Raw genomic sequence first — 20618 nt, forward strand, 5'->3', positions numbered from 1 at the left:
AAGTCATGGTATGGTATGCTGTACATAATCATGGAAACTGTCAGTGTGTCATTCTGTCAGTCAGTCATTCTGTCTGTCCCACGTTTTTCAAAAACTCTGTCTGAATACATTGCTCTTCTTAATGGGTTCAGCTGACTATTTAATCTGCAATTTCCTATGACCTGTATTCCAAACACACACCATGTGAAACTGTACGCGGGCAACTGTGCACTCAGTGGGTATGGACTAGTAGATATATATTACAGCAACAAATATGAGAATAAAGAGGTTTTGTGGGACAGTTTTCACTCAGAGACACTTCCAGAGCAAACACATTCAATCACAGACTACCTGGGACCTTGTTGTTATCACACAGTCATCAGGTCACCCTGCTATTAAAACATGAAGCACATCAGAATCTGATAGTGAACTACAGTGAAAATGATCCAGTTTGGACAGCGGGAAGCTGATTTTGTAAATGCCTTGAGTTAATTAAGCAAATTGCTGTCGGCGCCAAATTCTGCTTTGGGCATTTATCTGAGACAAATTATGAGATAGTTATGATGCGTCAGTGTGGTGACGGAGTGTGAGTACAGAGTATACAGTTTAAGCATTATAAACAGATGACAGATAAATGGATAGATGGGTGTACCTGGTATACTGTGTCTTCTGGAGGCCATGGTCTGTTCTGGTCCAGAGATATCCTTTGTTTTTCCATATGGGCCATCATCTAGAGAGAACAGAGACACACAATAAAGCTTTAGAGGAACCAATATACTTTTCTTTTCTAGTTTAGCTCATTAAGATAAGTGAAAGGTGTTGGATTGAGAACTTTGTAGTGGCAGAGGTTAGTCTGTCTCATGTTATGTACCATCACCTTCGCGCCCCCAAAACCTACATCATTACAAATATCAGACTTTGCTCTCAGACCAAAACATGGAAACACACGTGCAGAAAAGATTCAGGCTGCTGCTACATGCATGTCTGCCAACAGTCACTCAGCCCTAAATGCATCTCTTGTCCCTCTCCACCCATGAATCACGTCTCGTATCATCCTCCTCTACACACTGCTCATCTCGTAAATACAAGAAACGTTTCTCTGCAGTACACCCACACATTGGTGGTGATGAACATAATAGATAGCTGTCAGTTTATTTGACAGTGATCTGGGCTCCTTGGCTGTGCTCTCTGAGCGGCTGTATACAATGAAGATGAACAGTTGAAGCATTGTCCTGACAAAGTTGCAGAAAAACCAAAGCACCATTCTCAAAAGTTACAAAAAAATCCCTCTCCAACACATTTTCTTTTCTTATTTGTAATTAATGTAGACTGAATTAGGTCAACCATAAGGATATGCTGTTTTCAAGGGGATTTAGTGTCTCAAGATCCATCCATTCACCCAGTTGTCCATTAACCCAGGTTGTGGAGGCAGTAGGCTGAGCAAGGTATTCCAGATGTCTCGCTCCCCAGCAACGTTTTCCAGCTTTTCCTGGGGATCCTGACACGTTCCCAGGCCAGATGAGATATAAAATGTTCTGGGTCTGCCCTGGGGCTTCCTACCAGTTGGACATGCACAGAAAAACCTCTAATGAGAGGCACCCCGGAGGTATTCTGATTAGATGCCCGAACCACCTCAACTGGTCCCTTTTGATGCAAAGAGGCAGTAGCTCTACTCTGAACTCCTGAAGTCTGAGCTCCTCACCCTATCTCTAAGGCTGAGCCCAGCCATTCTACAGAGGAAACTCATTTTGGCTGCTTGTATCCGCAATCTCATTCTTTCAATTACTACCCAAAGCTCATGACCATAGGAGAGGGTCAGAACGTAGACGGACTGATGTGTTAGACTCTTGTTTATTTCTGAGGGTAAAATGGAGTTTCTAAAAATACTAGATGGAAATGAGTCATTCATTTAACTCCTGTAACCGCTTATCCCTGTTAGGGGTCACAGGGGGGCTGGAACCTACCCCAGCTGACACTGGGCGAGAGGCGGGGTACACCCTGGACAGGTCGCCGACTATCGCATGGCCTACAGTCCTATAGTCAAGTTGCAGTTTACATCCATGTCTGTCCAGACTCATGTAGTACATATGGTGAAAACTTTGATTGAATTTATTAAATGTATTTTCAGGCATCATGTTGATGCTTAACACACATCTCTATTCTGGCAGCACAGACGATCTTTACAATCAGCACAGTTTTAAGGTGGACACCCATGATTAGTGTCACCAGTTTAGTATCTGACCAAATGTCTCCCCTTCTGTTCCTGAGATATGACGCTGAATAAAGCCCAGGAAAGTGTTTCTGCAAACCATTATCATGTCAAGTAGAAATATAACCTTTTGGATGTAAATTGTCAGCCCTTCATTATTTTATCCTGTTAGACATCTGTGTGAAATTTGGTCATAATTAGCGTAAGAATTCTTGAGTTATGGCCAAAAATGTGTCTTGTAAAGTCACAGTGACCTTTGAAAACCAAAATCGAATCAGTTCATGCCCGAGTCCAAGTGGATGTTTGTGCCAGATTTGAAAAAATTCCCTTGAGGCATTCCTGAGATAACCGCGTTCATGGGAATGCAATGGATAAAAGGTCACAGTGACCTTTGATCTATGACCACAATAATGAGTTCAACCTTGACTCAAAGTGGATATTTGTGCCAAATTTGAAGAAATCCCCTTAAGGTGTCCTTAAGATATGGCGCAAATGAGAATGAGATGGATGCAAGGTCACAGTGACCTTGACCTCTAACTTTTGACCAGCAAATACTAGTCAGCTTATCCTCGAGTTCATGAGGACAGACGAACCGATGGACGGACAACCCGAAATTAAGTATAATAAAGGCAATACAGACATAACAATGTCTTCATAGGGAGGAGGTTGGGTTGGATGAATGAGTCAAACACATGACTGTTACCCATGAGAATGCTGTCCTGTGTAAACCAAACGTTCTCAACTTTTGTCACCCATGTTTGTAAGTTACTTTACACACATAATTTACATAACAAACATACTTATCTGAGCCTGAACCATTTTGTTTTGGGACCTGAACCTCAACAAACTGTGACGCTTCACAACGTTAAATAGAAGTTACTGGATGTAACTCCAGTTCTAGGAGAACATGAGCCTGACACTGACACTTGCCAACAGTCATATGTTTTTTGTGGAGTCATCTGCAAACAATTTATTCTGTTATTTAGGTATTGGGACGAGTATTCCACAAGCACAGATGAAAAGAAAGGAATGTGCTCTCGTGTATTTATGTATTTACTTTCTTCCACTAATAACCACACTAGTGGCTGTAGGGCCTGCCAATCTGTTGTTCAGTTGGTGCAAAATTTTGCCCAAGAGCAAAATTTCTTGAAACTTATCACATGGGTTGGGTTGACAAGAAACAAACATCTGGAAATTCCCAGAGGATGAATCCAATTTACTTTGGTGAGTTTAATACAGTGCTACAGAATTTCCAGTTGCATGAACACATCTGATTAAAACTGACCCAAGTCTGACAATGTAGAGACATGCCTGAAATTACACATCTGATACTTCTTCATATTTTTTTTTAAAGGGATCCACGATCCAAGTTTCCTGACAAGCTGCACAATCCTCTCTGAACGCTGCGTCAAAGTGCAAGTGCAAAATTTGCAAGAACTGTACAAAATGCCGCATGAATACATGACAAACCTCCCTCATATAAATCTACTCAGCTCTATCACAAGAGCAAGAACAGGTACCTGTAGTTACAGTCACTGCAACAACCCTTTCCACAGTTTGGCGCATTGGTAAATTCACTGTCAGACCATTTGTGAAGTGTTGATGGCGTTAGTCTCCTCCCTGCTTGGCCATCATTGTTAGATGTCACAGGAGGGAACAGATGTCCTGTTTTATGGTCTCTGGCAGAGACTTCGTGGCAGAGACGTGTGAGGATTTTAATATTTGATACATTATGAATTCAGTTCTCTACAAATCTCCATAGGTCTCTGAAAACTGCCGAATTAACGCACAGGCTGGAGGCCTGCAAGAAGTCATTACTTTTAGACTCCAGTTTGGAAATTACAGACCAATCAATCAATCAATCAATCAATCAATCAATCAATCAAGGTCATTTTAGAGAAGCACAGAGGAAGATGAAAAGTGAAAAAACAGAGGCAGGACAAATAGCAATGTAGTTAATATACTGCATTAATTACCATGTATTTTACACGTCTTCATAAACTCAAAATGGTCCAGAATTCAGCCACTGTACCATCACCAGAACTCCCTCCACAGATCATATCACTCCTGTTCTTCAGCAGCTTCACTGGCTTCCTGTTGAATACGGTATCGATTTCAAGACTCTGCTTCTCTCCTTTAAGGTCCTCCATAACCAAGCCCCTCTGTATCCTTCTGAACTCCTTCATATCTACACACCCTCCTGTGCTCTTAGATCCTTCTCTGCAATCCAACTCACATCACCATCTGCCTGCTTGACCACTACGGGTTCTGGAGCCTTCAGCCATTCTGCCCTCCTCCATCTTTGGATCTGTCTCCCACAAGACATTTGCAATATTGATTCCTTTCCACCTTCAAGTCCCATCCGAAAACACACCTTCCCAAGCTGGCATATATTCAGTTTGATGTAATGGTAACCGCAAACTTGCTTGTTTGGTCAGTGACTTCTAGCATCAGACACGGACGAAAAAGCCCTCCTTTTCACGGTGCATGACCGAACGTTGATATGTGACGAAGTTGAAAGAGAATGTCTTGGACACACATATTGAGATTCACACTGATGATGGCTTTATGATGAGCCTATCCCAGCTGACACTGGGTGAGAGGCAGGGTTCACCCTGGTCACGTCACCAGACTATCACAGGGCTGACACAAAGAGACAGAAAACCATTCACGTTCACACTCATATCTGCGGCCTATTTAGAGTCACCAACTATTTCAATATTTCAATTTAGTGAACAGATGCTAAAACAAAGTGCTATTACGTTTTTTGCCAGCAGGAGGCGACGTTGACATATGTATCCACTTCTACAGGTCTAAACCAGTGGTTCCAAAGTGGTCCAGTGACGGCGTCCAGATTTCTCCTTAGTCATCAGTTCAAGGTCCGAACAACTGAATATATAGCATCATACGTGGGTTTGTCATCAATCTAGTTTGCTGTTAAGTTGCTCTCCCATCGCGGTCCATTCAGAATGGACCTGCCACCCACTTTTGGACCATGACCCACCAGCTGGGAACCACAGGTCTAAACTTTTCATCATCAGTGCAGGCTAACATGTAGAAGTGGTCTGGAAAAGATTTTGGTTGAAGAATCACTTTAATATTTGAACATTCCTCTCACAAAGTGTTTTAGAGTTCATCATTTTAGTTATTAAGGAGCCATAAGCGTTTATTTTTTAGCACTTTTAGATTTCAAATCACACATTCTGAGGTCTCATCTATGATATATGTAGGATATTAAGTATTTTGCTAACCCAGACTCTATAACTCAGTTTGACAGCAGCTGTGACAGTGGAGCTGAGGCTGTTGTTGTTGTGGCTCAGAGGGGAGAGCGGATGTGTCCTACTTTACAACCTCTGCTTCATCAGAGGGGCGGGAGAAGTTTAACAATTCATAAGCCAATTCTCAACGACTTTCATACCCTCCTCCAGAAGTGTCATTAAGTTGCATTATAATCAGGAACAATTACACCGCAGCTTAATCATAAACGTCTCCGCTAAACTCGCAGAATAAATATGTATTTTTGATGCTTTTCAGCACCTGAAGCAGCATTTTAAACCAGCTTACAATCATCAACATAGTGAAGCAGTTGGAGAGGATTTTTAAAATGCAGAGCGTCCTGAAAAACCCTTTATCTCCTTAGTGGTGCTTTTAATTCTTCTTTAAATTACTTTCACATTCTGTTCTGCGAGTGGGCCTTCAAGTCTCAATTTCACTGTGACAAAGAAACTGTAATAGTTTGGTTTCATAGCTATTGACTCAAGCTGCTGTATATGAGACACGTTTCATGATACTGTCACCAAGCTTAACTAGAAGTTTTATTTTTTCTGTGCTTATTAAACTTAAATCCTAAGTCAGTTGGTATTTCTCACTGTGACTGGATGGGCTTCCACCAACATGCCGAGCACGTGCATAGCTAAACATGAGAGTGTGTGTGTTTGCTGGTCTATACATGTGCTGAATGTGAAAGTGTATGTGTGGATGCATTTTTCACTGATGATGCTTTGGTGTATTTTGTCATGGTATTTGAAGCCTCTCTGTCAATGCTTCTTTCAAAGCCTCTTAATAAATAAACTGTTATGTGATTATATCCAGCCAATCATCTTTCCCACATTTCATTAACTTATCTGCTCTTTTAAAGGTCCAGTGTGTCAGATTTAGGGGGATTTAGTGGCATCTAGTGGTGAGGATTGCAAACTGCAACCAGCTGAAACTTCTGGTTAGACTTCTTTCAGTTTTCATTGTTCAGGAGCATCTTTACCTGAAACCGAATTATTGGCAGAGGTCTCTTTCTCTCAGTGGACAGTTCTAAACGACTACTCAGAACATATTTTTTTAATATAGAATACAACCACTAGTTATCTAGTTTAATATTTTAATATATATTTTTTTTCTTAATAGATTGACTGAATGATTGATTCTAATTTCTCCTTAAACGAGTGCTGTATAAATGTACTGTTTTATCTCTTTGCTTGCTCTCTGCCGCGGACTTGTAAAGCACTTTGTGCATTCTGTGCACGAACGGTGTTAGAGAAAAATGGTGAACACATTAGCAGGTGTTGGGCTAGTGGCCCGTCTGTAACGTGCCAAACACAGTAGGAAGAAACATTGATATGTAATGTGAAAACATTTTTTTATGTGAAACAGCTTTATTCAGTGTTTTTCATTTGCTTTGAATGAATGAATGAACTTCATTTATATAATTACTTCAGGTCCTGACGTTCAGGAGGTTTTTACTGGTGGCCGAATTATCTGGGCGTTAATTCAAGAAATCAGCTTCATGTAAAAAATAAATAAATTACGCTCTTGACGTGGAGGGGCTGCTAACAACGGTAGCTGACGCAAAAACGGAAAAACACGAATGGCCCTATCTGAACCAGTGTTTGGTTCGTCTGTTCTAGGCTACTGTCAAAACATGGAGATGCAATATGGTGATCTATGTAGATGAGGACCTGCTCCCTCTGTTGATAAAAAAAACAAAAACAACCCAACAGCTCATTGTAGATAACAAAAACGCAACAGATCTTACTTTCAAGTGATTATATTTCTGCCAGTATATTCCCCTGTAGAACCTCAGATTTTAAGTAGGTCAGTTTGTGAGTTAACTGTGTCAACTTCAGCCTGTCACATGAATTGTCTGTTTCCAAAACACACTTGTCTTTTCACAGGAAATACAGCTTACATAGTCTCTTTCTAAATGAAAGCACAACGACGGTACGACTCGTGAAGTGACGTTTTTTTTTCCTTCAACAGCACACGCACGTGGTTGGGTTTATGGAAAAAGAACAGGGTTTGGCTTTATAATCACGTCATAAGGGAACATCCGCCTTCCGAGTCAAATTCAGTGGTTGTTGGACCAATCCAGCACAGCTCCCGCCCATCCTAGTTGGACTTTTGCTGCCTTAACTTTTGTTGTTGTCCCGCCATGTTTCCCCCTGACGCTGGCTGCGTGATGATTATAGATAAACACATTGAAGTGAACTGCATTACCAAGACGATACTTAGTACCCCGACTACAGACTACAAACTGTAAGCATTAGATCTTTGAATAATTTTTTCCTTATGTTTGATTTTTCTGAATGTCAAAAAAGGCGGTTAAATTCTGGCACCCCCTCAAGGTGGCGCCTGAAGCCTATGTCACCATTAAGAAGATCTGCCTCTGCTTGTTTGTACTTCTATCCTTTCTAAGCAGACACTTTCCGAATCAATCACCAGACAGAACTCGAATATAAAAACATTTCCTGTAATCTTTATCAGCCTGATGAAGTTCTTCCTCACATGGAGACAATGTCGTCACACAGAACAGTCAAACAGCACTATATGAAGTATCTTTTCACCAGACAGGAAGTTTCTACCTTCCAACAACCTCAGTAGTATATAAAGTGGCTTCTCTCAAACAGTTTCCACCCGTGACATAATTTCCTGCCATCGAACACCTTTGAAATATGCAGCTCTTTCCCACCGGTAGTGCTTAGGAATCAGTTCTCTTCCCAGCAGTGACAGTTGGAAAGGAGGCCATTGTTGTTGTGTTGCGGAGTTTAGCGATCTTCACAGAGGTGTAATGAGTTTAATAATTCATAAGTTGTGGATTCAATTTTGCTTTAAACCGCTTTCATAAGTTATCTGGCTGGCTGCTTCTCCTGCTGTGGGGCTGTCACAGGCATAATGGACCCCAGAGGCTGCTCATCAGCACACACACAACCACAAACACATACGTAAACAGGAACACATGCACACAAACTAACACGCACGGCCTCTGGCAGCACTGACTGATGCATCCCCAAAAGGATTTAGGCACCAAATGCACACCTGCATGTGCACAGGCACCAAAACAGACACAAGTCCAACACGCACTGTTATATAAAAAGAAACTTGCACACACAACCACACACACACACACAGTGAGACATAAAGAACACTTTAGGATATTTGGCCATCTCTGTCTCTGTGACTGGATGTAAGACAAACTGTTTTAGTCACAACTCCCCCCCCCAGCAGGATGAATCCTCAGCTCTCGTCCTCCAAACCCACAAATTTCCCGTGCCATATTTCTGGTGGCTGAGGTTTCAGCGCTCTGCAAGTATGTCTGTCACAACAGGTTTTTGGAAGCATAACTCATGATCTGTTAGCGCTAATAGTCCTTTTGAATGGATATACAGATCAGCTTCATACTCACACGTTTCCTCTTTAAGGTCTCTTTTCCGCTGTCTTTTCTCTCCGTTCTCCAACTCTGCCTGATAAATTAGCGTCTCCTGGTGAATAATTTGAATGTGATTAGGCTAATGACTGCTGGCGCTGTCAGCTTACTGAACAGGTTGAGTTATAGATGAGGCGTCGGGCCAGATTTTCCCCCTGCAGTCGAGGCACTGGCATTATGCTTACAACATCTTTTCAGACACAGACGATAATGACTTTAGCACGTGCAGAGCAGGTCGACACACTAAAGGATGGATGTCATCATAAAGATCTGACTAATTATCATACAACACTTTTCAGAGCAAAGTCATTCAGCGCTTCATACACTGTCTTTCAATGAGCTCAAATTCAATTATACAGATGTGTCAAACAACTTTTAATTTAACCGTCTTTCACATGGAAGCATCTTTTTTTTTTCATGAAAAATTCATATCTATTTTATATAATGTAAATATACACCGATCAGCCAAACATTAAAACCACTCACAGGTGTAGTGAACAATACTGACCATCTCGTTACAGTGCCATGCTCTGCTGGGAAACCTTTGGTCCTGGCATTCATGTGGATGCCACTTGAAGCACTTCACTGCCCCCCCTCCAGCAGAAGATGCACCATGCCTCACCACCAACAATGCTCAGAAATTAGTCGACAAAGAGCTCAAGGCATCAACCTGGCCTCCAAATTCCCCAGATCCCAATCTGATCGAGCATCCATGGGACGTGCCAGTACCTCACCTCACAACCGACAGGTTTCAGAGGATCCACCGCATACGCCCCAGTGCCAGATTCCAAAGCACACCCCCAGAGGTCCTGTGTCCATGCCTTGGCATGTCAGAGCCAAGTCTGATCCAAAAAGGCCTCACTATGGATCGGGGGTACCTCTGGGGTACTGAGACATCCCATGAAAACTCAATCAGACAACTATATCTATCTGATTTCAACACGGCTTTGTTGTTGACAACGTAGCATTGCAGGGAAACAACAGGGCGCGTCCTCTGACATGTCAATAATGAGATCACTGTGGTTTCTGTTCATCCCAAACAAGTTTCCTATTGTCCCCAGGACGATGGGAAGCTGTCAGCCCCAAAATTTGGCCACTGCCATCTGTGAATATCATCTTATTTGCTGATAGGCTGCTGGAAGTTGAACGCCCGCAAGCTCACTTGGTCGAGCAGGTGCCCCATGTACAAGAGGCTATGTCCTTGCCACAATGGCCACAGGCTTGAGTCCAACCTTCTGCCCCTTGCTGCATGTCATCTCCCCTCTCTCTTCCCCCCACACCATCTCTATCCCATCAAATAAAGCCAAAAAGCCCCCAAAATACCTTAAAAAAAGGAGGTAAATATTGGCCAATACTTATGTCTGGGTGATAAATTGTGCATCATTGGTATAAATGTTCTTCTTTAACTTTTTTAACTTGGACAAATTTTGTTTTTGCACAACATAAGTTGTGGAAAAGTTTTTTTCTTGCAGGTTAGTAGCAGTTTCAGGGTTTAGTTTTTTTGGGGCTGTTTTGAACCTTCCAGATGCTTTTATACTTCAAAGTCACTGCTTATGTCTTTGTAACTGGGAAGTTTATCACTGTTCATTCCAGCCCACAAGACTATCATATGCTATTTCAGATAATATATCCAACTTTAGCCATATCCTCCTGAGACCCGAACTTCTTTTTGGTATGCATTTTTAACTTTGTCAACGATAATTAAGCCCCAATGTCCTCTAACAAGAAGATAATAAATCCTCAAATGAGAACTTTCTAATTAACAGTGCCTTAGCTTGTTACTGTTGCTAAAATTGGCCAAATTTGCTGCCATATAAAACTACAAATAATATTAATCCTAGATAAACAAGTGTCAACCATAAAATGTGATCAGGTTTTGAACCTTATCCATTTTTGTGTCAGCTGCAGACTGACTTGGCAGAGATGGCTGCCAACCTGTTTTTGCATGGACTGGTGTATTGTGCTCTTACTGCCACTAGATGGCACAAAAAAGTGTCCACAAATGAGAATAACAGGTGTAAGTTAAGCAGAAAAATGTATACAGCCAAGTAAACCCAAAATGTGACGTCCTCCTACGAGGACACAGGGTCTCAGGAGGATAATCAAAAGTGACTATCAAAGCCCATCACCAAAAGAAAATGTTGGTATCACATTAATCTTTCTAAAGTGGCGTAGTATATGACCTGAATTTGTCATTGGGATGTGAAGGGTATGGTGGACCCTTCACCCTTCACTTATTAGGTAAGTATCACTGCTCTAATACTGCTGTAAAGCAAACGCTGAATGGTCAACAGTTTTCAACACTGGAGTTCACAAACTTTGGTTCAGTTCAGGGTTTCAGGGACGTCTCAGATACATTTCAGGTTAGGGACATACTTTTGGACCAGTGAAGGCCATCGGTTACTGAGAAATGACATGTTTATTTGTTACCAAGAGGAACACCCACCATAACAATCCCTCTCTGCTGGAGCAGGAGCCAAAGTGCAGCAGTAGTTCAACAGACACACCATAAAAATTGTATTTCTCTGCCTGATACATTTGTTACAGAATGAAAAATTTATCTTGTGGCAAACACAATCACACACACGAGTTAAAGTACAAACTACAGGTGCAGGATCTTCTGCTTGTTTTACAGGATGGAGGTGAAAAATTCCCCTCGCAGATTAAAAACATCCAGTTTTATACAGAAACACCTGCTAGGCCTGTGTGTGTGTGTGTGTGTGTGTATGTGTGTGTGTGTGTGTGTGTGTGTGTGTGTGTATTGCTGCCTGTATGTGTGCATGCATGCATGAAGAGAATACTAACAGACACTGCTCTGTAGAATCTTACAGGATTCCCTGGAGCTTTCACCAAACCTTTACACACACACACACACACACACATGCACACACACACACACGCACACAGACAAACATTACGTGTACAGTATGATCACACACACACAGTCTCTTTGTCCTCGGTGCAGGGTGCTGAGGATGAGGCCGTACTGTCAACACCTGAGGTTGAAAGAGATGTGATTGCTGTAGTCTGCCTCCTTTATAATCCTGCAGCAGTTTCAGGTTCTCTTCACCGAACTGCTCGACAACATGTTTCTGTAGATTTCAATCATGAAGGTACACGCCAGGTGGAAATTACAAGAGTTTACTAAAGTCGCAAGAGTTTTCAACCTTAACGTCTTGATGTCATGTGGTCATCATTAGCGACACATGGCGACCCAAATGCCAGAAAAAAATGTTGGCAGGGTACATCTCTGAAAACTACTGATAAGTTACATTTGTATTTTGTTATGTTGTGAATATGTTGAAACTTTGCATTTCAAGCAGTGCTGTGGTTAATGTGTGGTTATGTCAAGACACAAAAAACACTCAGGGTGCTTTCAGACCTAGAGTCGTCTCCTTTGCTCTGAATCAGGGACTCATTTTGTCCCAAAGTTGTATAATTGCCTAGAGTTGGTTCGTGTTCTCACGGCAGCATTTACAAGAGGACCAGATCAAATGCCTTGTGTGAGAAAGCTGCTCTTGATTGGTCAGAATTTCCATGTGGGAAAAATCCAGGAAGTAAAGCAAACGGTGAAGAAGAGTACACTTGCAAGATAAATGTGACACTTTCTAATGTCACAATGGAGGGACAACTACGCAGGTTGATTTTAGCGCTGCTCATCGTGGACTATATTGCTGTCATTGTTCATTTTAGTCAAACCATACAGTTTGAAAACGAGGCGCGGCTCCAACTAGAAAACAATGTTTTGATGCATTGGATGTGCTGAATGTGCATATTAAGGCAGTACAGGAGGAGGTGCACATTAATAATCCTCCAGGACTGTAACATGCTCATGTTTAACCCAGACAATGTGTCATGTGACTGCAGTTGCTTCACATCCAGGTCGGGACACCTTCTCACCACAAACCAACCGCACCAGAGTTCATTTGTAACCAGACTGAGACCACCTTTTCAAGAAGGTCTTGGTCCGGTTGTTTTGGTGCGCACCTGAGTGTGATTGCTGTGTTCACACCTGCCCAAATGAACCACACTGAGGGGGCAAATGAACTTGAGTTCTATTGAACTGAACCAAACAGGGCAGGTGTGAAAGCACCCTTAGTTGTGGTTAGGAAAAGAATAAAATACATCACTTTTTGGGGCAAAATGATGGCAGTAACTGCAGTGACAGCTCAATAAAAAACAATCCCTTTAGGCGGCATTATCCAGGCTGGAAACACAGCTATATCTCGGTAAAAATAAAACAAAGTAATAAAGAAATAGCAATTTCTTGGTTATAAAACTGTTTTTGGTGGCACTTTGAGAAGGCAATGATGGTCGCTGTTGGTCTTGAACAGTGGTCTAAAGCTTGGCAGGTGCCTTGCCCCTCGTGTCTCGCCTCGATATCATACAATCCACCATCCGCTTCAACTCATGATGCCAAAGTCAGCTCATTCACTAGGTCACTTGAAATACACTGATATAACATGTACTGTATGAACATACTACACAGTTTTTTTGTTTGGGAACTATGCTTTGTTTGTTTTGCTATCAGAGTGAGATGAGAAGACTGATATAAATTTGCCTCCTGTCCATTCACTCAAAGTAGCTCTGTGACATTTAGCCCAGCACAGTCACGAGAAGCAGGGTCAAACAGCTACTGTAGCTCCATCAATGTATAGTCTTCCAACAGCTCCGTCCTCTCGAGCTTCCTCTGAGTTTATTAACATACATGCACACAGAGCGGAAACACCAACATGCCTATGCATCAAGTTATTTCACATTTTGCCTCAAGGTCACCGGAAACATACGAGACAGGCAACGGGCCAGACAGACAGACAGACAGACAGAGAGGGAGCTCCAGGCAGTCTATAAACAACACACACAAACACGCACACACCATTTCACACAGACAAAACACAAAAGACACATATGAGCATGCTCTGACAGATACTCAGGGCCATATCACATAATTACACAAACACATTCAAACACACAATCTCTGTTTCTCTCTATGTGTCTCTCTGCCTCACAAACACACACTTGTATACTTTGGCCAGAGGGCACTGCTGTGCTAGTTGCAGCCGCGGTGACCTTACATTATCTTTGAGGACTGCGGACTCTTCTAGGTAGAGTGACGCACACAGTTTATCACATTCTTTTTCGGATACATACAGACTCGTTGCTGAAACACATTTACAGGCACACACAGTGTTGCATTTTATATGCAGAGCAAATTCATGTGCAGCAGCAGCAGCAGACACACGACCCGCTCACACAACAAAATGAATACATGTTGCTTATGTGCACCCACGCAGCTGGCACGTGTATTTTAAGCTCAAAGCACATGAAATTGCCATGAACAGGTATTTATCATAAAGACACATAACAGCGAACAGCTCATATACAGGCTCGAACACGTGTGCACACACACACACACACACACACACACACACACACACACAGCTCTGAAGGGATTTCTGTGTGTCACAGGGATGTGGATGTGTGGGCGGACCTGCATTATGATCAAAGTTTCACCTCACTATGCTGGATATGACACACACACACACACAGACACACACACAAAGCCGCAACTGTTGTGAGAGTAAGGCAGTGCCACTCTAGATTAGTGTGCGTGTGCTTTTGTTTGTGGTAACATGAAATTGGACAAGCAGTGACTAATGACTGTAGTCACTGCAGACGCTTCAAAATAAGGGTGCTTAAAACTGAGGTTATGGCTGAGGCTGGGATGTCTGCAGATTGGGGTTAGATTGTTTTCTTAATACAAAATTGAAAAGTCTTGTTCAAACAAAGAGATCAAGATAATCACTGTGGTCCTGAGAGCTCTGCCAAGATCATGATATGTTGTCAGGACCGTCTGATATCAGTAAATAAAGCTTTGGGCTCAAGCTGGATTTAAAATTTTACTTATTAAAATGTTATTATTAAAAACCTTTTTGATACATCATGGAGGTCACCAAGCAAAAAACTGCAAGGCTGAAAATTGAAGCCAACTCAAAAGTGCCAAAAGCTGCAGTTCCTCTAATGGCCACTTGAGGCTGGCTCCAAGAGCGAGTCAATCCCCACAGACCCCCATAGATGTTAAAATGCTCAACTTTACAGCGGGGATAAACAAGTTTACAGCCTGGTGCCAAAACACGGTTTAGGTCTATAGAGATCATTTTAAATAAGTCACCCGCTTAAATTTTATAAATGCTTAAAGTTATGCATAATTAAGGGTGTGGCCACTGTGCATGACAGATGGGTGTCACCTGTTGACAAGTCACTAACATGGCGACAACATTGGTTAACATAACCATAGTGTAACCCCAGATTCATAAAGTATAGACGTAGCTGTGACTGTGGCAGTTTCAATGTGTGTTAAGTGTAATGTTTCGGTTGCCTAAGACCCTGATCACACAGAAAGCATTTTAGCAGCTGGAGGCAGCTTTTTGTAATTGTTCTATATGAGAATGAAGCTTTCTTGCTCGCTGCTTTTGCGTTGCTACGCACCTCGAGTTTCTGTGCTCTGGGCATTTGCTGTTTTTGCTGGTGCGCTCTGAGCTCCAGGACTTGAAAAAACTTCAACTCAGGGTGGAAAAGTGCCCCATGTCATCTCACAAGTTTATAGCTGGTAAACAGTGGAGGAGAAACTGGTGGTTACCACCATCTTAATAGAAAACAGTAGGTGTGGAAGCATGTAAGTGCAGGACTTGAACCATCCATCATGGAGGAGAAGCTCCTGGACCAACTGGTGGTACTCCCCATGATTCAACCTCTTTTTTAGGGTCTCATGTACCCACACAGATCTCTGTTTCCTTGTGACCAACAAACTATTCACTGACAGCCTCTCACCCTCAACCAGAGCTACAGCAAGTACCCTCTGCCTCAACATTTCAGTTACTAGATACTAATTACTGTGAAAAAATAAATAAATGAATGAATAAATTGTTGACTGATTATAAAGGAAGGTTCAGGTTTTTCACTTGCAAAAATTAGCATTATCCTTATCACAGTTTACTATAGACTGTAAATGCTGTGTGCTTACTAAGCTAGCAGCTAGCGGTAGGGTTAGCTGCATCCTCTCGTCTAAATACGGTCACTTCTGGCTCCAAAAAACAAGATGACAAGGGCCAAAATGCAGAGGCTTCAAAACAGGAGCCCACAAACCAACTGATGTCACAGTGGCTACGTCCATTACTGTATACAGTCTATAGATGTATCCTACAAGACATCAAAATAGAGTGAGATTTAAAGTAAATGAAGTCTGTGAGCACTGTGGGAGATCACATATTTGGAATATAGCATTTGTGACAAATCATGCCACCAGTTTGGAGCCACCTTCATGCTACTAAAAAGCAAAAATCAGCTAAAATCTAAATGACATAAACATCAATATGCTCAGATCTGACCTGTTGAAGGGGAAAAGAAAGCATCCTGCATATGAAATCTGAATTCCTGGTTGGCTTGCTGTAGAAAATGTTTTTAAAGCACATACGCTGTCGGGGGTTATTTGTATTCTTTGACTGAGGCACCCTGAGGTAATTGTTCTGCTTTAGAAGAACCCCCGATGAAGTCGATGTAATGTGCTTGTTTGAAGATATTTTCGATCTTTCAGTTTCTGTCTCTGCCTTCTAGTCTGTGGTGATTATTTTCTATATCTGTCAACGTTAAGACCACTGCTGGAACGTGTGTGTTGGAGTGTGTTAGGAGTATAAAACTCTTCTGGTTGAAAACAAGCTATGTAACTACACATGAAATGGCTCTCTGCCATGTGAAATTAATGACAACATTGTGCACCACTGCTCACTCACACAGTCTGAGCAATGTTCCAACAATTATGCAGTTTACCAACTCAATCACCAGAATAAATGTTGGCATGTTTCTGCAAACCATGGATGTGTAATATTTGTATGTTATTATGAAGCGGATACACTGAAACTTCACATTTCAAGAACGCTGTGGTTGACATTTTAAGTTCAGTGACTCTTTGGCACAGAGCTTTTATTTTGAAGTGCTGCTTCCTGCAGTAGAGTGAGTGACTAACAGACAGCCATTGGACAGAGACAGCTAACTAGCTCAATGACATGGCCAAACGCAAGTATGACACCACATGTATTAAACTGTTTGGACCTTGAACTAATGACTAAGGACAAATCTGGACCCCATGGCTGGACAACTGATTTAGATGATACATTTAAACTTTACGTTTCACAATGCTGTGGTTAACATGTGGTTAGGTTTAGACACAAAACCACTTGGTTATGGTTAGGAAAAAAATACCTGGATTTTGGGAGCGCAATACCTGCTGGAAAAGCAGCTACGTCGTGGTGAAAAAAAAAAAAAAAGTGTTTCATGGCTATATACCAGAAGAACATTCAGCCAAAAGATTAAAACCACTGACAGGTGAAGTGAATAACATTGATAATCTTGTAAGAATGCAATGTTCTGTTGGAAAACCTTTGGTTCTGGNTTTAGACACAAAACCACTTGGTTATGGTTAGGAAAAGAGCATGTTTTGGCTTACAATACCTGGATTTTGGGAGCGCAATACCTGCTGGAAAAGCAGCTACGTCATGGTGAAAAAAAAAAAAAAAGTGTTTCATTCAGCCAAAAGATTAAAACCACTGACAGGTGAAGTGAATAACATTGATAATCTTGTAAGAATGCAATGTTCTGTTGGAAAACCTTTGGTTCTGGCATTCATGTGGGTACCACCTGACATGTTCCACCCACCTGAACACTGCTGCAGAACAGGTACCCCTTCTTATGGCAGCAGCACTCTTGTGTCATGCCACACCACAAAAACTGCTCAGGAATGGTCCAAGGAACGTGACAAAGAGCTCAAGGCATGGCCTGACCCTCAAATTTCCTGGATCCCAATTTCAAACATCTGTAAGATGTTCTGGTACCCCACCTCACAACCCACAAGACCTCAAAAGATCTGAAGCTAACGCACTGGTGCCAGACACCAAAGGACACCCTCCAGAGGTCCTATGTCCATGCCTTGACAGGTCAGAGCCATGTTCAGTCCAAAGAGAACCCACTGTGGATCAGGGGTGCCTCTGGGGCACCAGCACATCCCTAAAATGTTCAGTCAGATTGGGATCTGGGGTATTTGGAGGCCAGGTCGATGCCTTGAGCTCTTTGTCCCACTCCTCAGGTCATTCCTTCTATCAGATTGTGAGCTGTGAGCATGAAGGAGTTAATGTCTGTCGAATAATGTCTTGAGAACTCTGGTTGGTTCTTTTTTTGAACTACTAGATTTACAGAAGAACTTAGTGATGGGAGCTAGGGTTGGACGATTAATCGAATTTTAATCATGATTTCGATTTTGGCTTCTCACAATCATAAAAACATTATAATCGAATAAAAACGATTAATGCGCCGCATGGCGCGGCGTGTATGTAAGCACCGTGAATGCACCTGTGTTATGTGCAGCAGCAGCAAGCGTGTGACGTGTGTGGATCAATATGTGGAGCGAGCGATTGAGAACATGGCAGAAAGACAGCCTTTGGTTGAGAAGAAAGGTACACTGTAGGACAACTTCAGTCATCTGGAAACATTTTGGCTTCAAGTTGACGGACGTTGAGCTAAGGAAATTGTTTGCAAAGTTTGTCACGCTGTTGTGTCCGCCCCCCAAGGCAACACGAGCGGGAAAAAAAAGTCCAAAAAAGTTAATAACTTACAAATTATGGCGAAAAGGTAGTTTCTTGCAACCCTAGAATTAAGATAAAAATATTCACAAAGGAAAAAACACTTCTGGTTGCTGATAAGTAGTGTTTAACTTTTGATTTAACACTAAAAATGAAAACCCTCGGCGCACACTGCAGCGCAAGCAGACGGATGTGCGACTCAGAGCAGCATGTGTCACTGACACCATCTCAGTGCACAGCGGACCAGTGGAAAATGTCACCATCAGCATATTATTTTACATCAATAAAATCTATTTTATCATTATTTTGAGTCACATTGTTGAAAGAATTTAGCTGTCTGTGTTCAAGCAGGATAATAGGTCTCCATTCATTGCACGTCGGGCTTTCTATTTCCTTGTCGGAGATGGTGTTGCGTTCAAGGTCCCCCCAAAAAAACGGGAGAAAAAAAAGGCAGAATATTCTTTTTTTTTTTTCACAATCGAATCCCGTGCCATCGAACGAAGCCTCGAAGCTTCGAATTTTTTGGGTCAGCCCTAGTATTTATTTTTATTTATTGTTTTTATTGCTATTATTATTTTAATTTACTATTATTTTTTTTATTTTTTTTACTTGTTTATTTGTTACTAATTTATTTCTGGCTGTTCTTTTAAGTTGTATTTGAAGTTGAGTTTTGGTGGAGTTTTGAAATCAATGAATAATCGTGTTTATTAATCGTGATTTCAATATCAATCAAAATAATCGTGATTATTATTTTTGCCATAATCGTCCAGCCCTAATGGGAGCCCAGCCCAGCAAGACTGTGGACAGTCGTGGATGTAGCGTGGCCGACCGTAGGACCTGCCCACAGAGGACTTTGGATTCGCTTCACTCGTTCACTCTGATTCCAGATAAGAACACAGACACTATTAACTCACACAGGTAGTAGCAGGGATCGACACTGAACACACTTCAGGACACCAAGAACTAGGCTTTTGAAACTCTGGAAACTCTTGAAACTCTTAAATTGAAAGAGCATTAAAAGGACCATCAGCGCAAAGGGACTTATTCTTTTATTTTGGTTATTATTTTGAAAGAGTTTTCTGAATGTTTCTGTTGCTAAAAAGCAGCACAAATTGTCACCTGTTCAATGCAATACCAACTCCCTTTTGTGAGTCATAGTTAAGACTAGAGGTGCTACACTAACATTAGTCTTCTGGTGACTGAGCTGTTTTCCCATCAGAAACACTCTACTGTCCGCTCTTATTGTAAAAACTGCATTAATGGCATGAATGGGTTTATTCAGAGCACCACAGAAAGATTTTGTTAAAAGAATCAGGATTCAGGAAACTCATCCTCTGTTGTTGTTTCTTTAAAGATCCATTTCTGAGTTTAGGAACCCATAAGTGCATTTCAGCTACCTCAGAGGAAATAAACAGCAACACCTCTTAGAACATACAATGCTCGAAATTGTGAGGAAACAACACAAAAGGATTTGAAACTGCACTTATAACATAACTGTGCCTTTTCAGCCCGTCCCCGGGGTTTCTGTTGTGGCAACAAAACATTGATGCACTTTTTTAACAGCAACAGCAGCACTCTTTTCCTACTCTGAGAATTTCAAAGTGTGTTTTATCTGTGAGCAAATCACGAGTCGGATTAGTTATAATATGACCCAGAAGATATAAAAAGTTTTTCATATCATGGAAACAGAAAACGCTTAATGAAAATCTTTAAACAACAATATGTTTGCAAGGCTGCAACAACAAATGTCCAGAAGGTACCAGCGCTGTGCACAATGGTACATATTAACATAATAATGCTGCCTGTTCATGATGTTTTGTTGTCTGAGTTAATATGCATAATACAGTTGAATGAGCTGAAACTACAGGAGTGTGCTGTGTTTGTGTTGGGCAGCTGCCAGGTGCTAACGTCTGTATTAAAAGTGCAGCAGGCGGCAGCTGAAAAAGAGCAGCAACACTGAGTAAGTCTTATCTGGGTACATAAAAGAAAACACAAGATGCCACTGAAAGGAGTTGAATTGAACGGAGTAATGCACTCAGCTTTTTTTAAATTTTTTTTTTGAGAAAGGCATTTAAGCCGACACACCATTATAATCAACCACCTA

The 20618-nt window shown here is 41.6% G+C and overlaps 1 protein-coding gene across 1 annotated transcript in view; it reads right to left on the reverse strand.

Annotated features, from left to right (window-relative positions):
• LOC126386820 (glutamate receptor-interacting protein 2-like) overlaps window positions 1-20618 on the reverse strand; it is a 274362-nt gene that overhangs the window by 78094 nt on the left and 175650 nt on the right. The window contains exon 2 of the mRNA XM_050039415.1: window positions 632-709. Within this exon, the coding sequence (XP_049895372.1) occupies window positions 632-709 (78 nt within the window). The remainder of the gene's footprint in view (window positions 1-631; window positions 710-20618) is intronic.

Source organism: Epinephelus moara, chromosome 24 (assembly GCF_006386435.1).
Source record: "Epinephelus moara isolate mb chromosome 24, YSFRI_EMoa_1.0, whole genome shotgun sequence".
In the NCBI taxonomy this organism is placed as follows: domain Eukaryota; kingdom Metazoa; phylum Chordata; class Actinopteri; order Perciformes; family Serranidae; genus Epinephelus; species Epinephelus moara.